Source organism: Elaeis guineensis, chromosome 2, assembly GCF_000442705.2.
Source record: "Elaeis guineensis isolate ETL-2024a chromosome 2, EG11, whole genome shotgun sequence".
NCBI classification, from domain to species: domain Eukaryota; kingdom Viridiplantae; phylum Streptophyta; class Magnoliopsida; order Arecales; family Arecaceae; genus Elaeis; species Elaeis guineensis.
Genome location: NC_025994.2, coordinates 17,861,170 through 17,883,055, shown reverse-complemented (window position 1 = coordinate 17,883,055; position 21,886 = coordinate 17,861,170). Strand labels below are relative to the sequence as shown.

General features: G+C 37.4%; 1 protein-coding gene across 2 annotated transcripts; it reads right to left on the bottom strand.

Annotated features, from left to right (window-relative positions):
- Positions 1-666: 666 nt before the first annotated feature.
- On the bottom strand, positions 667-21,222 carry LOC105059274 (solanesyl-diphosphate synthase 1, mitochondrial). 2 transcript variants are annotated; one of them, XM_010942524.4, is made up of 13 exons: positions 20,991-21,222; positions 20,609-20,891; positions 16,053-16,148; positions 14,825-14,905; positions 14,591-14,662; positions 14,153-14,284; positions 13,898-13,984; positions 12,019-12,090; positions 11,823-11,908; positions 11,467-11,599; positions 11,266-11,355; positions 1,475-1,573; positions 667-1,152 (listed from the first exon to the last, which is right to left on the bottom strand). In XM_010942524.4, the coding sequence occupies exons 4-13, from the start codon at positions 14,837-14,839 to the stop codon at positions 973-975; spliced, it is 966 nt and encodes a 321-aa protein (XP_010940826.1). In that variant the 5' UTR covers positions 14,840-14,905; positions 16,053-16,148; positions 20,609-20,891; positions 20,991-21,222; the 3' UTR covers positions 667-972. The 2 variants fall into 2 exon arrangements, with proteins under 2 accessions (XP_010940826.1, XP_010940821.1); XM_010942519.4 differs by having other exon boundaries at positions 16,053-16,145.
- Positions 21,223-21,886: the final 664 nt, after the last annotated feature.

The window sequence follows — 21,886 nt, the reverse complement described above, 5'->3', positions numbered from 1 at the left end:
ATACAAGTTTAACATCGGAACACCCCTCCCATGGGGCCGTGGATGCACCGGACAGTTTAGGGCTGCACGATGCCCGCTGGGCCATGCTGGCTGTGGACGGCGGAGCCATGAGTGCATGCAGCTGGGACCTTCAATGTCCCGCCGTGCTGACTGCACACGGCATTCGGATGCATAAGAGAACTGGCATCCAAAGCATTCTGGCAGATGGCACCACTAACTGCGGCTAGAGCTCACATGCACACCGCCGCTCTGGCACTCACTGACATACGAATATGAGGAAAATCGAAATCAAGATGCAAATTGAAATGGATTGAAATCGAAATTAAAATGATCAAATCCTCCGAAATATTTGGTTCATGACTGACATCCAATGGAACTGACAACAGCATGCCGCCACAGTCAGTGCAGTCACACCCACAGATGCTGCATCTCCACCATGTGCAATCATGCTGCCCTGTGGAGCTGACGCCCCTCCACCACAGTGTAGCGTGGGAAGTGTGCAACTCAACACTAAAAATGAGATCAAGATTGGTAGTTATGTCGCAACCTTGCTATTCTGAAGAAAGAATCATCCCTTGGTCCTGCATCTTTCAGTGCCAAATTAGTACAAACTGTCTTTCCCCAGTGAAATACAAGAAACAACCATTTTAGCTGATACAAGTCATCTACTGCCACGTATTGGTGCATGATATTTTCTTGGAGGTCAGAAACGAAGCTTCAGACCTGGTTATCCAAAAACAGCCACGGGCCAAGGCGTTTATCTGAATAAATAGATTACACCTATGAGAGCTGAAATTTATGGCGAAAAATCAATAAATTTGAACTACATGACAATTTGGATCTTCAGAGCCAAGGGATAAGTATGAATAGAATGGGCAATGATTTGACAGGAAACAAAGGCAACAATAAATCCAGATTTTCAGAATATAGGTGAAGACAGGTGGGCTTTCTCAGCATGGCGGATGGGTGTTTTCACTTTGTTCTTGTGATGACTCTATGAGTAAGATCAACAAGAGCACGCCTTGACATCTGGATATCCTCATCATCACTGTAAGGAAGAGCTTCGATTGCTTTCACAGCACGGTTTGCATGCTCTTGAGCTAGTTCCTTTGTTCTCTGGATTCCCCGACTCTTCCCAAGGTAGTCGAGAGCCTGAAGTTTGTTTAAAGGAAAATTATTCAATTACTGTGTCCAGAAATAATTTTGTTCCATCTAGAGGAACATAAACATATTGAATTCGACATTCTAAGATAACAAATCATCAAGCACATTTTGATTCAAAAGAGTAGTACTTAATACGTTGATATTATATTGCATGTTTGTCATGATTATGTAGGTACACATGTCAAGTCCCCGACATGCTGGATGCTGACTGGTAGGTTCAAATTATTCCATTGTCTCCTGTAATTAGGCAAAAATAAAAAGGGAAAGGGCCCGGAATATGAAACATGACTGCAAGGCTGCATAAACTTACAGCATCAACATCATTAGGGTTGTCAAAGCCTCGTTCTACAAGCTCACGCAGCTGAGGGAACTCTTCTATGGCAAATAATATGGGAGCTGTTACAATTCCCTGTAAGATCAAAGTTTGTTACGATACAATTTATTACAATGTATGTAAGGCATATCAATTCACTGAGTCCAGCATTTGTTCACAGGATAAATTTAGAAAATCAACAACCTTCAGCAATTGTCAGAGGCATGGTAGCTTCTAGGTTAAAAACCACCACGGAAAGAAATATAGAAGAACCTAAGAAAGGTAACATTAAACCAGCCAAATACTTATATTATATTCACATCACACTATAGCTAGTAGATAACTGGAGTGTAAGGGGCTTGTGCATGTAGTATCATAATTAGAAGCACAAAATTAAAAACCTAGAAATACTCTTCTATTATGACATACATTAAAAAGAAACATTCTCATCAAATTATAAATCATTCAAGTAGAAAAATTCAATCTCCATCCCATAATTCCACTATTTTGGTGAATGGATTACAACTGAACTCTACATCCATATTATAGTACAACAACTTTGGAATGTGCAATTCCATTATTTGGTTGTATAACTATTCTGTTTATTGTGTGAGAGAGAGAGAGAGAGAGAGAGAATTATTAAAGGAAAAAATGTATTAATAAATGGATATGAACAAATGAATTTGGAGTGGATATCCTAGGAAGACTCTTCAATTATTTCTTCCACCATTATTTCTTCTTCTTCTTCTAAAAAAGGATAGACCTTCAAGAAATGTATCTTTTCAGGATGTCACCCATGAAAGAACACTAAATGGCCAAATGGCCCTAATAGTAAAAGTCAGTACTTTGCACAGACAGGGTCAGTAGTGACTGCAGACAGTGACCTATTTATATTATTTATTTTCAAATACATAATCAGTATTAATAAAAGTCAAAGGAATATCAAAATAGCGATAAATTAGCTTAAACGGCAAAATCAGATTCTGAAAAATTATATCTTGGTGTTCATAAGGTTTTATATATATAAATGAATCACATTGCACTTTGTAGTAGGCTCATGAATTTTATAATAAAATAATTCCTGAATAACCATTGCATGCAAATGTGATGTGTTCGCATGTAGAGGCAGGCAGGCAGCTGCAAGAAAATCCGCCAAGTTTCCTTGAAGACAAAAGGGAAGAATAGCAAGAGCCTCTATTGTTGCTTTTCTCAAACAAAAGAGAAAATATGGATGCAGATATCTTTGCAAGGATAACATCAAAAGACACTTGAAGACATTTAACATCACCAAAGTTGGTTGCACCGCTACCAGGCATTGTACCAGCTAGGTGCCTATTCAATACAATTACAGTCCTGTTCCAATACACAATATGTTGGACTATGCCAGCCATATACCGATGACCAGATGATCCTAGAGCATTAAAACCCAATAATCCAAGATTTTCAATTTTATTTGGTGTAGAACAATGTTTTCCATACTGCCTCAAACTGCCGGTTTGGGGCATACCATAACGAGTCGAAACCAGCATGAAAATACTATTTTGATCGGATTAGGTCCCGTACCGACTTGTTTCGAGTTGTACAGTGATAAAAAATAAAAAATAAAAAAAATAGCTCGAAAGCTATCCTAGTATGGTTTGCATACCATAGTGTACTAACCTATGTCATACTGAACTAGTAACGTACCAGTTGGTACCAGGTACTGAGATTGTGAACCTTGGTTTGAAAATTGTTTAGGTCTGATTTATGTACTTTAATTCTATAATTGATGTATTTTAGATAGGAAAGCATGGTAGGCCATAGTAGTTGGTACTGACGCATACCAGGCGTAACAATGGACCATATCGCTACTGACATGGTATAGGGTATCGGGGGCATACTAAGTGTCGGGATGACGAAATGACCCTTAGTATGAAGGGTCCAAAAAGAGTCATCTTAAAAAAAGCATTGTATGCAGAATTTTTATGAATGACAAACTTGCTTCTTTGGAGCCTGGTTCGGCTGCCCTTCGCTCCCCTCTCTTTTCTATTTCTTTTCTTTCTCTATTACTTCTATTCTCTCCATTAGTTATGTTTTCATCTCTATTCATCTTATACCATTTATAGTTTACTGTTTATGCTATTTAATTGGCCATCAGTCAACAAGCTTCATCTCTATTTTATAATCTGCTATGCTTAAATATGTCAAATTTTTCCTTCTAAATTCCACTACCGATTCCTCTAGTTCATTGCTAAATTCAGTATGTTATGTTTTGTTTGATTCTGCAATTATTATTTGTTGAAATCTGATTGCAACCCTACAACTGAGTTTTCAATTTAGACCTAAATCTGTTAGGGACCTCTTTCTACCATCTTCCCTCACTTCAAAATATTCTTTTGATCTACCATTGCCCTAAATTCAGTTTTATGTTTGGGTGTCATGCTCCCAGGACTTGGACAGCAAGCAATAAAGCTGATTTCAAACCCCATGCCATCTAATCCCCAGGGTCCTCATACACAACACAGGCCATGCCAATTTGGTCCTACATCACTTGATCCCTTATATTCCACAACACAGCTCTACACAAGGTAGAATATGCAGCAAAGTGGAGAGCTCAAGAGTAAGCTTGTGGAACTTATTAGCCATGTTCTCAACCTAGAGGAGGAGCCACACTCAGCTTTGGGTGGAACATCATCCAGCAGGGCCTTGAAGTGCTAGAAATCAAGGAGATCTCTTTGAGGCTAAATGGAGGCAGATCAGGGCAGATCGAGAGAGATCATGGAGAGTTCCTTTAAAAACACCTCCAGGAGCTTTGACTTCCAAGAAAATGAAGAAAAGTTTTGATTTTGGAGGGATTTGGGAGGCTTGAAGATCAAGATCTCATGGGAGAGGCAGAGGCATAATGAGGTTGGGATTGGAGGGGGTGGGGAAAGGAGAGGGACAGTGGCAAGGGACAAGGAAGAAGAGATCACCGTGGGAAGAGTTTGGGCCTAAAACTAAACCAATGCTATTTTTTTTCCTTGGAGCAAAGAGGGAAGCAGAGTATTTATACAAGTGATTCGACATTGCATGGGAGAGGATGCAGGGGATCCAGTCAATACTGTCTAAAACTAGGTAGAACTGGTTGGTAGCACCTAGTCCAGGCAAGTTAGGACATGCGACCAAATTAGAGTCCAGTTTTGCTCCAATTCTTGGTTTACTTGGTACAATTTGGGCTATATTGCCCCATTCAAGCAGGTTCAACAAACCTTGGATAGGACAACTTAAAACGTATCGAAATATAAGCTCAAATCCATAAAGATTTAACGTTAGTATATTAAACCAATCACCAATAATTTGTTCAAACTCTCCACATCCAAAGTTATTGCAGTATACACTCTTTGTCAAAAATTCTATTTTACCAGATTTTCAGTCCAATTAACATAAAATGATGATAAACTTCTCTAGGTTTCAATGGATAGAATTTTTGGGTACAACCATCCAGGATGTTTGATTCTTCCTATAGCAGTAAAACATAAATTTAGAATACAATGATGAGGTTTGAAAGATGAAGATTATAATGAGAGAAAGTACTTATCACCTATCATTGAAATAATAGAGGATCTTTGATCAATTTAAGTTAATTCTCTTGGCAACTTGAGATATATGTGCGAAAAGTAGGATGTAAATGTTAATTATGAGTAGAATATCTACAAAATTGTTTGTTTACGTGGACATGAAATCATAGCATTCATTAAGATGGGGTGTGTAACATCACTAATATACAAAGCAGCTAACCAGAATGTCTAGGCAGCTGGAGGAGCCTCTTGGCCATGCTATTTGGTGTTCAATCGCCTTGGTGAACCTTGTAAGTAGATTGACAGCTTAGGAGATACCTAAGTAGCCTATGCAGGTGTAGGTGGTCCATTAATGTCTTGTTTCAGTTACCTTTGCGCTGGCTTGGACCTCCATGCTATTATGCATGTTAGACAAGCAAATTGTATAACTCATGTCTGTTGGTATTCAAGCGTCTCACATAGAGTTGCTTGTTGCCTCAACTCACTTTAATTAATGAGATTTCTTTTTTTATTACTAAATAAAGTTATTAAACTTTTTTTTAGGAAAAAATGTTTTAATTATATGTTTTAACATGCCATGTTACGCCATGCTAAACCTAAGCAGCCACCTATTTATGCACTATGCAATCCCATGGTGCCGGGATAGTGCAATCACTTTTAAAACCATTATGCAACTTGTTGGGCATTATTTGCATTTGCATATCAAACAATTAGTGACAGGAAAAAGCAAAGAATCCTAATTAACTAAGCGAGATAATTATAAAGAAAAGAAAAAGATAATATAATATAAAATATAAACTAGTTCCAATATAAAATGTTCAAACATATGGGTGCTTTCTTTGTGTTGGGGGTGTGAGCAAAGGCGAAAGCTTAGTTAATGATGTCTATAGAAATTAGAACCAATAAAATAGGGACTAACCATCTCACCTATCCAATAAGGTATCAGGCCTCTGATCATACATTCATGTTTGTGGAATGGATCCACATCCACCAACCAGTCAGCAAGATAATCCATCTCCTTGTATGCATGGCTAGATCGAAAGAAATGGAAGGAGTCGACCATGATGCACCTATTCCCCATAACGCTTTGTTTGGATTGAGAGTACACGAGAGTTCATAAAGGGAGGAGAGATGAGGGTAATGGAGGGGAAGGGAGGGGAGGGGAGGGGAGGGTAAGGGAATTAACGAACCCTTGTTTGGAAAGGGAGGAAAAGGATAAAGAAGGGTACATGTCTTATCCTTGTTTGGATAAAGGGGTTAAGAGAGGGGTAGAAGAACTTTTATATATATTTTGACAAATATGTCATTTCTCATTAATAGATGTACTATTTAATGTTTGTGATATTTTGACAAAAATCGTGAATCTTTGTCACTGGAATCTACTTTTTAAAGATCGTAATATCCGGATTTACGTGAGAAGCGGCCTGTGGACGAAAGGACGGCTATAGGTTTCTGAGTTGTGCGAAGAGCAAAGAGGCGGTTGGAAAGATAAAGTATGTAATGGTCTAGTTGTAATTTTAAAATTTTATTAAGGATAAGTTAGGAAAATAAAAATTAAGCGCGAACCTTCCCCTCCGTCACACCCCAAATCGGGGGATATAGAAAATTAAGTGAGGGGTACGGAGAGGTTGAGAGAACCCTTCTCTACCCTCCTTTACCTCTCAAAAAATTTTGCCAAACAGGGGTTTATTCTTTACCCTCCCCTCCCTTCCCCTTGTGAACTCCCGTGTACCCACAATCCAAACAATATGTAAGTGGGGTCTCATGCATGATGCTATCTTATACTACAAGAGGTTTGTAGCTAAGGCCTTGCAATCAATCTTCATTAAACAAGCTGGCCAATACTAATGAGTCTTCCTCTAATCATATGCTTTACAGCCAATTTGATCATAAACCACATGGAGGCCCTCCTACGCAACCTCAAGTTCCATGCAATGATCGTTAATAGACAAACACCTGATTCATCCCTTATGGGCTGTGATAATATACCCAAATTTATAGAGAACTTGGCAATCAAGGAATCAAAGTTCCCCTTCACTAATGCCAAGGAGAGATGGCAAACATGCTACAAGGCTTTTGGGCTTTTTCTCGTGGCTACTCACCACACTGGGTCCTCCCCTCCTTTCCTAACTATAGGTGTCAAACCAATAGACATATCCAATATCAAGATGGTAGGTAACGCTACCTTCCCATTTTCCTCCTTTTTCCCCTGCTAGGTTGCTGGCAGATTGAATTTTGCAACCGACCTATTCTACCACCTATGAAGCGAACCTCTTTTTATGTTTTCATAGATAAATGGCTGCAAAAACTTCTCCATTGTCTCAATATGGAAGCGTTGCTTTTTTTTTTGATGAAATGCGAAAATCTACTATAAATGCCATCCTACCGCTAATGCTATCTAAAGGATCATCTTCCAACCCAATAACCGGAAAGCCTAACATCTGCATCTATAGTACAGTACTGCAAATCACCTCCTTTGTCGATTTAAAATAAAGCATCCAATTCTTATGGTAACATCTAGTCCTACAAACCATAGCTTTTAGTTTGGACATAATATTATCTTCTTATTTCAACAAAACTAGGAGGTCATACTTTAATAATGGCAAGATTTTGAACTCCCTTTGGAGCTTCCATTGCAGCTGGAAACTCTAGCAAAGAACCCCATCAAGAAACACTATCCTAAGAATTTTCCCTACTAAGCTAGGTTCCAAAACCTATAGACTTCATTTATCCCCTAATCTGATAACTTGATGCTTTATTTTCTCATACATACCTTCTTTTTACCCATGTCAATCAGGCCCATAAGCACTATATATTGCTAACATCTCTATTTCTGGTCATTCCAAGTGTCATCGACATCTCTTCTCCGAGAATGGATAAAGAGCTTGGTTCTTGACTACCTTCACCTTGGACTCGACTCTAGCGATTCAGATCCTAGTGGGGCATCCCATAAGATGTTGAGATGGGGCACCACCACAAATATCAATACAGGATCATCTCATTATTGTCCTAGAATCACACACAGCATGTCCCAAGCATGATTTTCGGAATCATTCCGAACCGGTCAGTTCGGAGCGTACCGAACCGTACCAGCGAAGAATCGGAATGGTTCTAGCGGAGAAAACGGCACATGCCGGTGCCGGGGAAGAAAGAGAGGGAAACAGAGGCAGAGAGAGAGGAGAGGGACTGAAGGACGCCACTGGAAGCCGACGGTGGCCCTCTGTGGCCATTGGAGAGTAGTGAAAGCCGCTGCGGCTCGGTTCGCCCAATGGGATTGCTGCAACGAGCGAGCGAGAGAGACAGAGGGGGGAGACCACTGAAGATAGGAAGACGTGACGGCAGAGAGGCCGTCGGAGGTCTCTGGGTGGCTGCCGTGGCCATCAGACGGCAGAAGCGGAGTGGGCTACGTTGCGGCTGCGGAACAGGGACTGTCGCCTCTGTTCACGCATCGATTCTTTTTAAAAATGAAGATGAACATTGAAGCTGGCAAATGATTTGTCAGCTTCACTATTTAAGAGATTTTTTAAAAAAATTAAAATCAGTGAAGTCAGCAATCGGATTGCCGGCTTCATTTTTTTGAATTTTTTTAAAAAAATAAAAATAGTGAAGCCGACAAATAGTTTGTCTGTTTCACTTAAGTTTCAATTTTTTTTAAAAAAACCCGTGAAACAAGAGCGTCACCCCTGTTTCACGCCCGTGGCGCTACACGCGTGGACTGCGCCATCCGATGGCCACAGCGACCAGTCGAAGGCCATCTGACGATCCCTCCGACTCCTTCCCCTCCCTCTTTTTCTTTCTTCCTCCCTCTCTATTTCTCTCTCTCTCTTTTGACTTTTCTTCTCCCGGTTCGCTTTCTTTGCCTTCGTCGATTCGTGCCAGTCCAATACGGTACGAGGCCGTACCATACCGTGCCGTCGGACTGAAACGGCTATCGGTACCTGCACAACAAATCTTGATCCCAAAACATCCCCCATCCCAAGTGTCAAGACAGGGTAGGATAGTGGTGCATCCTTTTCACGAAAAAACTGGAAGAGCCACCATCCTGGAGAATTTGAAAGTATTGCTTGTCTTACAAGTAGTTTCCCATTTGCCAAAACTTCATCTCCCCTCAAGATCTCTGCAATGCACTACTCTCTCCCCCCTCCTCATCTCTCTCATCTCCTCTACTAGCTAGGGCTCCTATAAGGTAAGCCTTGTTCATTCCCTTCTCATTCTACTTTTAGATCTAGGTCATAAAACCCTAAAGAAGTTTTTGGGTGCACATTAGCAATGTCATTGTCAAGGAGGGAACTTAATATTCCAATTTTTTAATGATCAAAATTAATAGTTTATAACAAATATCTTTGTTCCATGACATAAAATTTATCTATAAGAGCAATTTCTAATGTGAAATCTTCATTAATCATTTTACTAGGACTAGAAATGAGGATCCTTTACAAGAATCTAGAATCTAAGAAAGCAAGTGCCCTCATAACTTGACAACTATTCACTAGGTTAGAACTATAAGAGGATGTTCCTAAGGTTTTGAATCCACGCTATAGACTAATAGAGCGCTTGAGATCAAGGTTTGCTGTACAGTTGTGTACCGCCCTGTATCAAGCATACCGTACCAGCACCGAACTAAGACTTGATACAGGATACACGAAACCAATCTCTATATCGAGCATACCAATGCTATACCAATATGGGACCAAACGGATTCTAGTACCGAGAAAGTGAACCTTGCTCGAGATCTTATTGATATAGGATGTACTTGATCAATTCAACAAAAGATATATTCAAGTGCTTGATAGGTCAATTTCATAATCAGAATCATAATCATCAAGGTGTTTCCTGTTTATTTGGTGTTGGTTTGATGGGACCTCATCCTCATTCTCTAAGTATTCCTATTTATGATCCAAGTTTCTTCATATCCTTCCTCACAACCTCCATCCATGCTATCTTAGGTCTTCCTCTCTTTCTTACCACCTTGAATACAAATTGAATTACCTCTCTTTAGAGCCTCCTCAGATCTTCGTTGTACATTTCCATACCATCTCAATTGACTTTTTATCGTTTTGTTTCAAGGTTTGCAATCTCAGAACCGGTACACTTCCATACCATCTTAATCAACATTTCATCGTTTTCTTCCAAAGTTTGCAATATTGATACTGGACCCCAGACCAGGACCATGCTAATACAATGTCGATATGCCTACATAGGTGTTGGTTTGGTGTACCGAGACTCGATAGGCCTCGCATATTGAGTTTTGGTTCAGTACCAGCACGACACAATTCTAGTATGGTAGAACTAGGTTTTGTCCTCAAGTTGTGCAATTTATATAGCTCATCTAATATATCCATTTTTATTTTTATTTTAAGCTTTTTAGTTTTACCATATATCCATCTTAACTTTCTCATTTCTACAACATTGAACCTGTTTTCATGTACATTTTTTATTTCTCAAAACTTTAAGCAGACAATATCAACTTATTAGATGCTTAAGACCTTAATTGCAATTTAAGAGCACTAACTCATCTACTAAGTACCAATGTAGACTAAAGTATTATTTTTTGACCCCATTTATCCGTGAACATTTTGATACGCTCTTTCCCTATCCTTGTTAATTTATATCTCCTCTTATAACTCCTATACATGTTTATGTCCAAATCCAGCCGTTAATCCAACTGACCAAGTCAAAGCTTCAGCTGTGGCTTTTGTCTATTCCGCCGATCCGATAGCAGCATTGTTCCATACTAAAGTAGGTATCTCTCATCCCATTACTGTCTTACAATACTTATAAAAAATTCTATTTGCAAGTATAACATTCATTATCTCCACCATCTCCATACTAACAATAAGTTGTTCATTAATTATTTGTCCAACACTTTCTTTATTATACTTTTATGATTTCTCCTTCACAACATCCAACTCTTAACATCAACAAGTTATTCTTCTTTCTGGATGAAAAGTCCATTTCGATCATTGCATCAAAAGCATTGGTGTTAGCATGGAAAAGGAGATAAAAAATGGCACAACTAAATGGTATATACAGCCAATATAACCAACAAGATCAATCATAGCTATTTGAGGTTCACACAGCACTAGTTAATAATGTTGACAAATACATTTCAAAGAATTTATTTGGTAGTTACTACAGTTTCTTCACGGATGTCATAATGACTCAAAATGGATAATGGTGATTCATTTTGAAGAAAGAATAAGCAGCTTATATCCGGATACTAAATTAAAATATTAGGTGAAGGAAGATTACATGGCGGATGTCAGATAAAGAACCTTTTCCCAGTGAAACTGATGTGCCAGTGAAATCAAGAACATCATCTATCAACTGAAATGCCAGACCCTGGAAATGAGACCATACTAGTACTTTAATTAACTATTGAATCGACAGAACATAACGCATAGACAACATGGACACACTATGCTACTTCAAATGATTAAGATAATAAAAAACCAGATTTCGGCCATATTCATAAGCAAGCATCGAAACTTCAGCAGTTTGCCCGGCTAGGAGAGCAATAGCTTTGCAACTGTTTGAAATTAATGAGGCTGTCTTGTAGTATGTCTTCTGCAGGTAATACTCCATGCTGTAAAGCCAGATGATAGCCACATGAAATGATTTTATCTTAATCAAGAAAGGAAACAAATCTCACCATCATGTGTACTAAACACAACCCATTGAGAAATCAAAAGTCGGTAAGGAATAGAGTGGTAAGAAAGTGGATTTAGGCATCCTGCAAGATCCCACCAAAAGGAAGGGAGGTGGGAGTAGAAACTAGATTTTATATTGTACATATTGAAATTATGTACCTACAACGTTGCTCAGATGTGGTTGACATTTGCATGGTTTCACCAGTAACTAGATGTTCCACAACAGTTGCAAGTAATGATACAACCTGCAGATATACGATTAAGATTTTACTAAAATTATACAAAAGAATAAATTGCAAAATAATTACCAGAAGCATTATGCAAGATATGCTCACAGAATTAGATGGTCAAATACCTCTGTATTTTTCAGTGATGCTAGTGCAACACAAGCTCTGGAGAGCAGAAAATCTCCTGCTAGCACAGCAAGCTACATAACCAAGAAAATCACAATATTTACTATCTTCTCATTTTTTTTAAAAAGATACGAGTCGTGATATAAATCTTGTGAAAACAACACTAAGCTGATGTATCAGATCAGAAGAAATTCTTCTGAAAAATAGTTGGTGATCTTAAGGTGGCATGTGCCATAAAACATTCAATGAGTAGAAATTACACGTGCAAGGTAAAAGAAGAACTAAATAACCTCAACAGCTATAAAGTTTTTGTAGATCCAAAATAGTTTTCCACGTGAATTATCGTCATATTCGAATTTCGTTGCAAACATATAGTGAGTAATCACTTAAGGTAACATTATAAGGTCTAGAAATTATCACACATTATTTTCATTAAGAGAGATCTTTCAAAAGACCTGATTTGCAAAAAGCATCAAAGTGGAATTATTATTGCCAGCTTACATAGCATCACAGATTTTACTGCAAAATGAAAAACTTGTGCAATACAACTAGTATATCTCATGTTCCATTAAGTCTGACATTAGATGCAAATAACTCTTTCATCAAATAGTATATCATTCATGAAATCACATATCAGTTGTTATAACTTCAACCAATTGTTCCTTTGCTTTAGATACATCTCTGAGATATAACTTAGCTTTCTTATGTCTTGAGGCAACTTAAAAACTGGGTGGAATCTTCTCACCAATTAACAAATTTAAAAAAAAAAAAATCATAAGTACATGTGTATGTACATATATACTATACAGTATATTGACAAACACGAGTCAAGGCCCGTGTTACCTGGACATTTGACAAGATTGTCAAGTGTCAAAGTGTACTGAAGAACATAACATGGCGATCTAAGGAAGTATGAATACAGGAACATGGCTATATCTATTACATTATTAAGACAAAATAAATATTTTGTATTCCAATAGCCTCAAATTAGAGAAAGAAAAGAATAATATATCTCAATTCCCAACAGCTCCTGTTTAGGGGTATGGGGCTAGTGGGTAGAAGAACAGAAGACTGCTGCTAGATGTGGAGGATGGGTAATGGATGGCATGCCCTGTTTCCTCTTCTCTCTTTTCTTTGCACTTATTTCTTTTTTAATGGTCACCGCTATGTCGTATCCCCTCTTTGCTCTTTTCTTCTTTCTATTTTTTATTTTTTTCTTTCACTTTTTTCCCCTGTTTGCTGATCTTCACCTCTTCCTTCATTTCTCTTCTTCATCCATTCCATCAAGGAGTGGATGGATGAGATGTGAGAGGCCAAAAAAAGCCTATCTAAGTTATCTGTTAGATCGGGAGATGAGCTCGATCATTGATTGCAGTCTTTGGAATCAACAATTTGAATGATATGTGAGCTGTGGAAACTGCTTTGGTTGCATATCATATCCACGGTACATCAAGCCATATGTAGTGTCATATCAAGTCCCCAAAAATGCCGTGTCCCAGTAACACTGGTTAGGCCTGAGTCAGGACATTTTGCCCATATGGAAAAAGAAACTTATTTACTTGCTAAAACTTTATGTGTTATAGATTGAGACTACTGGTAAAATTGGAAAAAAAAACACTCTTAACCTCTCTCTCCAAATTTTTGATCCATCATTTTTTCATTTCTGTACAAGATTTAACATTTTACACTTAATGTGCCTTGTCTGCCTTAAATACAAAAAGTCAATATGTGATGCTTGTAAGTCATAAACTCATGTCTCGCTTTTGACTACTAGTTACCTTTATATGACCATTGATTAGTCCCTAATTATATTAAAGAAATTTAAATTTGTTCATTAGTATCATAATATCATAAGCATTAGAAGTAAAGCCAATGCAATACCTTGTTTCCCATAACAAAATTCAATGAGCCAACACCACGCCTTGTTTCTGCATCATCCAAGACGTCATCATGAAGAAGGCTAGCCACCTAGCACAAAGAAGCTCATTAATGATAGCAGAAAACAAATTTTGGCCTGCAGATATATGTACTGAGCAAATTTCAGGAAGAAAAGATGAAACACCAACAATAAAAAGTCACAAGGATAAATGTCATAAAAGGAAGAGCAAACACAAGGTGTTGTTTTTGACCACCAACATGAATCATTTCAGTAATTTCTGCAATACACTGTTGTCTTGAACGCAATTCATTTGGTAAGCTATGAAACACACCATCGACAACTGAATGTGGTAGGGGCATATCCAAAGCTGATGCCATCAACAACAAGACCTGTAAAAACTGCTAGTCAGCAAATCCATGCATCACTGAGAATGGGTAAGAAGCTAAATGAACATTACCAACATGATTTATCAGGCTCTTCTTTTCATCAACCATAAAGTAAATAAACTAATATGGTTGTACAGACATTATTCTTGACACTTGTGATTTAGGAATAAACAGAAATGATATATAATGCATAACAGATAAGTAAAACAGAATGAAGCATACAGCAGGCTACTAAAAGCATATGAGGTAGACAGACATTTTGTTTCAGAATATGTTACAGATTGTAATATTCAGCTGGTAAGACTTTACCGTAGGACGGAATCTTTTTCCTTCAATACCCATTTTGAAAAAGTATTCAGCAGCTGATGCTAGCTTTGGGACCTGTAGGAAACATAGCATCCGGTAATCATAATCATAAAGTAAGTTTCTAAAATGAATTGCACTTCCTGTCATGCACCAAACATGGTATATCTTTAGGAAACTACTTTAGAAAAATAAAATAAATGGCATGAATAGTCAGAAAAAACATGGTAAACCACATACCTCGGCAACCACCATTGCACGAAGTCTATTTGCAATAATGGACAATTCATCAGCAACAAGGGAAAATGGATCCAAAGGTTCCTGATAAAAACAAATGATCTATCCAAGCATGAGAATCATTTAGTTTTTGCTTATCAATACTTGCAAGTATCATCAGGTGTATGCAGGTATTACAATGAAAAATTAAATGATTTTTGATACACAAATTATCCCTTATATGCATTAGTCGGGCTGTTATAAATCATTCTTTCGCAGGTTTGTATTAGGCATACAAAATACATGATAAATTATGTTACTCAGGAAAGGAGTATCTGACTGCATGAAGTGCTACACTGAGATCATCTTTTGGAATGCATAAGGAAGGCAGGAAACAACAACAACAGGGAACTACGAATAAAGGATTAAGAAAAAAGAAGAGCTGAGAAATCCTACATAATTGGAAGAAATAAGACAAAAGAATTCACATGACAGTAATGTAGCCCTTTAAGGGAGAAAAATGACAAAAAAAGATGCTGGAATCTGACTAGTGAAAACAAATAAAGGTTCTTCCCATTTTGTATTTATTTAGTTCATAGATGAAGATATGCTGGATAGAAAAAAAGGTTAGCCCACTCTGGTATGTCTCATTTGATTTCTTTGACAAAGTTGTGATGCATGACATACTTGCCTGGTTTGCAATATTTACAACATTCATGTCCAGCACTACATATATGTCCATGTAAAACATCTCAAGGAGGATACCATGTCATGCAAGGATAGTATGGTTGGAGTATCCAGTAATATAGTAAACCATTGAAGGCTGAGAATGGTATCTAGTCAATTGGATGGAGCCGAAATCTCCAGCATCTACATTGTTCCTAGATACAGCTTTTCGTAAATGTTTACTATGTGCCATTTTAATTAAAAAAAGGGACATGGTATTTAATTCTCTCTCACACACACATATTCATAAACATCTACTGCCTCCTGTCCTCAACCACGCCACTCTCCAGCCAGCATTTTTCAGTACTTTATTAGATGATATGGCATGTTATCCTTTGATAGCATAATCAGTACCACAAAAAGGAAAAAAAAAAGTGTTCAATGCAAGCTGCAGATACCGTACTTTATGTCAAACTTCTGCACTACACTGGCTATTTCTTTTCTATCTAACTTCTAATTTAATCCATATAACAAACACATTAGTCGGATCAGTTATGAAATAACAATGACAAAGTAGAGTAACTACCTCAGCCAGAGTGTTCCGCTCTTGATCAATCTGATATCTGATGTCATGTAAGCCACGTGAACCCCAAAATAACGATTCTCTGAAACCCAATGCCTACTAATCCACACAAAGGTAATGGACGCATCAATAAGTCTTCATAAGCATATTGGAGCATCAAAAGTTATAGAAAAACAATAGATGGAATCCTCTTCATGTACTTAAAATTGCATAGCATAGAACTATTTTGAATAAAAAGACTGGCAAGCTGAACAAATTTCATCCACTCTACAAAGGTTATTCAAAATCATGGAAATGCTTATGCCCTTTACTCCTAGACATGCATAGAAAATATGAGATATCTTCCTCAAGCTAGCAGACATACTAATACAAACAATGAAAGCATCCTTAAGTGAAATATTAGCAGAAATAGAAGAAATGATTCTCTTCGATCTAGATGCAGCCATGCAGGAAAATAAAGACAAACAGTTTGAGATAGCTTATGGTAAAACAACTAAATGTTAAAGAATCATAAATAATAAAGTTGGATCCTATCTACCGCTGCAAATAAGTTATTATTTAATGATTGACTCAGTAATGTAGTCTGGCATATAATTTAACCAAGAGAAAATACCATTGACAATGCAGTTGCTTTTTAAGAAAATCCTAGGTGGAGCCCCCACATCTTTCTCAACCATAATGCTGACTCATATGCTTTACAATGAGCTAAAGGTAAAAAATTAAGTGGATATATCCTATAATTGAATATGCATTCAGCTCAGCCAGGACCAAGGGCTTGTTGACCAAATCTGCATGGCTTCAAGGGGGGATCAACCAGCGAGCTTGTAATGCCTAGAAGACTTTGTATGCAGAATTCCCAACCTAAATGAAGCAGTAAAAAAGATGCCTGAACATCATCTATAACACCCTTGCAGGCCAAAACTGATTTTAATTCATGCTCTCTTCCATTAAGCTGCAATGGTGAATCATCTTAGAGCATCCAAGTTAAGAGAAGGCGAAGATATTCCCTTAGAAAAGTCAAGAGCACATCAAACCAGTGGTTCAATGAGAATAGCCATTTTTGCCTAATCATCAACTAACAAGTCACAACCAATATGCTTAAGGGCACAAGAATACAATCCTACTATTTGTTAGAACCAAAACTGTTACATCAGCACCCAGCGGACACAAAGGGTGACAACAATGCATAGGGAGATCCAGAAGCAGTCTGCACCCTTAAACAGAGGATGGAAATGCCTACGTCTGATCTGTCTAGAAAATACAGGATTGGAACAAAATTAGTTTAAGCAGAGCATGGTGAATACATTGATTTAACTTTGTTTGCCTGCCAAGTATCCACAATAACCCACTACGGATTGGTTTTGCAAATAACCTATGTGATAATATGCTATCATTACATTTAAGCTTGGAAATCTCAGGAAGTGAATAAGCAGTGTAAACCAAAACACTATTTCATATGGACACCATCTGTATTGCACATTTAAAGCACATTGAGTGACATGAGAGTTGCTCTAACTGAAAGATGAAACCCCAGTTACTGATAAACCAGTTTCATAATTTTTTTTCTGAAGTCGAATGGAAATTAAAACCAATAATAAGTAATCATTGCCATCACACATACGTCGTCCTGCTACAAGATATGACACGAGCAACTATCACAAATTCACATGGCAATAACATTTTCACTACCTCATCTTGCTGACATAATAAATTTTTGGATGACCGGTGATGCAGGGGAAGGGTCAACAGATTAAGGGCTTAGTTTTAACTAAGCACGTTGCTATTGTTTTATAAAAAAGAAAGCAGGAAAGGTTTTCTTGTTTACTACACAGATCCAAGAGGATATATAAATCTTCAAGTTGTTTCTGATGGTCTCTTAGGATGTTAGGAAACCAGAACTTAAAAATTTTACAGGAATCTGAGAGGGCCTGCATTTTACGTGTAAGTCAGTCTCCAGTGCCAAGAGCTGGTTTTGCAAAAATATCAATACAAACTATATTTCCAATGATTTTTTCAATAGAATCGGACAAAATGTATCAGAAGGAGTGAACAGAAGGGAGAAGCAGCGGTCCCTTGATTCAAATGAAATATGTTTTCTAAATCAATATCAAAATTATAAAAAGCAGCAAGAAAGGCAAATTGCAAAAATATAAGGATGACACTAGTTTCAAAACTCTGGAATAGGTATTCATACTCATCAATATTCTGGATACTTGGGATAAACCTCGATTTTGGGTGGTAGCATTAAGACTTCCAAGTCTGAATTGAAAAAGTAGAAACAATAAATTCCTCCTCCTCTCAGGAATGACAAATTCCATCCCTCATGGAATAAGTAATCCCCAATAATTATGAATTCCAGGAAATAACTTTGCCTATGATCAACAATCCTTAACAACCTAGGAATTCCAATTGGGTGAAATGGGGTTAATGCATCCCAATTTCCCAAGCAAACAGGGCCTTGAATTAACAAGCCAGAGGGGCAAAAGAAAATGAAACTAGCAAAGGAATTTGGGAGATAGATCGGAGAAGAAAAGATCAAATAGAGGGAGAACAAGGGGACCGACCAAATGCCAATATCTTTTCTCTTAATCAAAATAACAAACCAAGGTGCGCAATACCGGTGCAGACCATACCTTACTGGTACTGATCCTATATGGTATGAGGGGCATACCGGCTGTCATTACACCACACAGACCCTCATATCGAATATACCAACATGCTACTGGTGTAGGTCCAGTACTGAGATTATAAACCTTGCTTTAAACTACATCACCCTACATACATAACTATTTCAAAATACTAATATAATTAGAAAACAATGTTTCCTATTCCCCAAAGGACACTCAATCTCTCATTCTACCCAATATAACCTCAGATATTTCAAGATAATTTGGTGCCAAAAAAGAATTTAATTAACCTAAAGCTCTCTAATTGCCACAAAATTTCTCTTGAAAGTTTTGGAGAGCAACCTGCAGCCAAATATTCCACTGTATCTGATGGTCTGATATGTTCCAATGGTGCTTACTTGCAGCTGAATGGGGTTCAAAATTACCTCCTAACTTGTTGATCTTGCAAAACAAGCCCATCTTTAATTCAACTAGTGACTGGGGCGCTTGTGAGATGATTCTTGCACCCACTTAGTCATCCTATAGACCTTGGGCTAATGCACCATTATGTTTCTCTTGAAAGTTTTGGAGAGCAACCTGCATCCAAACATTCCATTGTGTCTGATGGTCTGATATGTTCTAATGGTGCTTCGTGCAGCTGAATGGGGTTCAAAATACCTCCTAACTTGTCGATCTTGCAAAACAAGCCCATCTTTAATTCAACTAGCGATCGGGTGCTGGTGAGCTGATTCTTGCACCCATTTAGTCATCCTATAGGCCTTGGACTAATGCACCATTATGTTGTCCTCTGTGGATTCTTCACCATACAACAAGAGAATCATGTGGAAGATTAGAGTCCAGTGCCATGGCCAACTATGCACTGTCATCATCTGACTTCAGGCAGCTGCATCAGTGTTCTCTCTTGACATGCCATCATGAACAATGATTCTCATCATAGTATCCAGTACCCACTAAGTAGTGTGGGTGAATAACACCAATCTCAAAATCAGGGTGCTTAGTGATTGATTTAATTGGTAAACTCATTGATGCAATGCAATGTTGGATCCTATCACTAAAGGTGTGCCATACCCTTCTTGGGCATCTTTTTTTCTCGAATCAGAGAGGAGCGCAATGGCTACAAGTACTCATTTCTGAACAAAACACTTAAGACACGATCAGCCAGCTAAAGATCTTCAAATTATGTTGAAAGATTTCTAGTATCATGATATGTAGCACATGAGATTATGAGTCCTTTTAAGAATAGGATTAAAAATATATATATTTCCTAGTCATTAAGATTTACTGGATAATTAAATTAAAAAGAGCCTTAATGAGGTTCAGCCAGTTTTCCTCCCTCTATCTGATCATTTTCTCCTCTACCTATACTCTTTCTCTATGTTCCTGCTTTTCGTTGTCACTTATATCTTATGTTGTTTTGATATATTTATTTTTTCTTGTTGTTAAGCATTATATTCATTGATCCGTTCCCAGACAGCTTAAGCTTTTCATCAAACATTTTGTCAAAATGGTATAAGAGTTAAAATTCTTGAGTCATGAGTTTAAATCCCCTCCAGGTCAGTTATTTAGCTAGCACAGAAGTTGTCCTCTTGACTTGTTTCAGTTCTTATCTTGACTTTGAAAGCTAATCAACAATTCCACATGACTGGAAAGGAAAAAAGATGCTGTTCACCATAATGGTGGTCTGGCCCAATCAAACATCTGAATTACAATGTTAATCCACAGTCTCACATGACAAGGAACGAAAAAAATGCTCCCTATCAACTATAAATGCATAGTTACTGCCATCTATAAACAAGATTTCTCTTCCAAGCCGCGCAACAATTCAAGTCCATAAAAATATGTACATAAGCAAACTATTCTACCATGCATATTTTATCAGCTTTCAGCCAGAAATGTAACTGAAAACATACAAATTTCAAAGAAAAATCGTACCTTCGAGATCGAACTAGAAGCATATCCACTCAGCAGCGTTCCAACACGAGCCTCCATCAAAAAACTTTCAGGTCTCCGGCCAAAAAATCTCGTTCTTGAGCTCAAGCTCCTCAAAGCCCACCTCAGATACATAAGAACCGATGCGTTCAAGCCTAGATCTCTTAAAATGATAGATAGAAGGACCAATCTAATACAAAAGTAACGAAATTATAGTGTCATGTTCTTTGATCCTTCCGGACCCAACTCTCGGCTTTTCCTCCTCTTCTCAGCGCTGAAGATTGATCTGGCTCCCATCAAACCAAAAAAAAAAAAAAAAAACAGAAAAGAATCAAAGAATGGATCAAAAATTAGTGACAAGAAAAAAGAAAAATCCAAGTCAAACCTTAACAAATCAAAATCCGAATCTTTCCCTGACTTCCAGAGGGGTGTGCGTGTGTGTGTGTGTGAGAGAGAGAGAGGGGGCGGAAAGAGAGAGAGAGAGGAGGGGGGTGTGTTCGTGGTAAAGGAAGAAGCGGAGGAGATGGGATAGAAGCGTTGAGGGCGGCGGAGGGGTTGAAACGTGAACGCGACTCCGGACTCGAGGGGATGCCCAGGAGAGATGGGCACCTTATGAAAATAGGAAAATAAGGAAGTTTATTTCATTCCATCTACCTATCAGCCCGCATGACTCCACGCACCATGTTGAGCAATTTTTTTTTAATTTAAAATTAATTTTAGAATTCTATATTAAATATATAAAAATATTTAAATTATTATATATAATTTGAAAAACATCACTATAAAAGTAGTTGATAGCTCCGGGTATATGAAATTAAAAAATTGATAATTAAAAAAATAATTTAAAATTATTAATTATTTTTTGATTAATTTTATATTTAAATTTTAATAATAAATAATTTATTTATGAATTTTTAGTTTGCTTGGGGTTTAACGTTATCCTACAAGTTGGGTTTGAAAATATATAGTCGAGATTGGATTAAAATATAGTATTTTTTTATTTTTTGTAAAGTTGAGTGTGGGTATATTGTTAGTTCAACTAGAAGTCGATTTAGGATTGGATTGATAATATTCAGGTGTAGAATAATATTTCATTATATTCAATAATTTATATTTTTAAAAAAGTTAAAATTATTTAATAATTTTGAAGGGATGAAATTTGCATGCAAAATAAATTTGAAATTAATTGATCTTGTATAATTGGTGGTATAAAATATGTCAAGATTATAAGAATATAATAAAAATTTATAATAATATTTTTTGATACAATCAATACAGCAA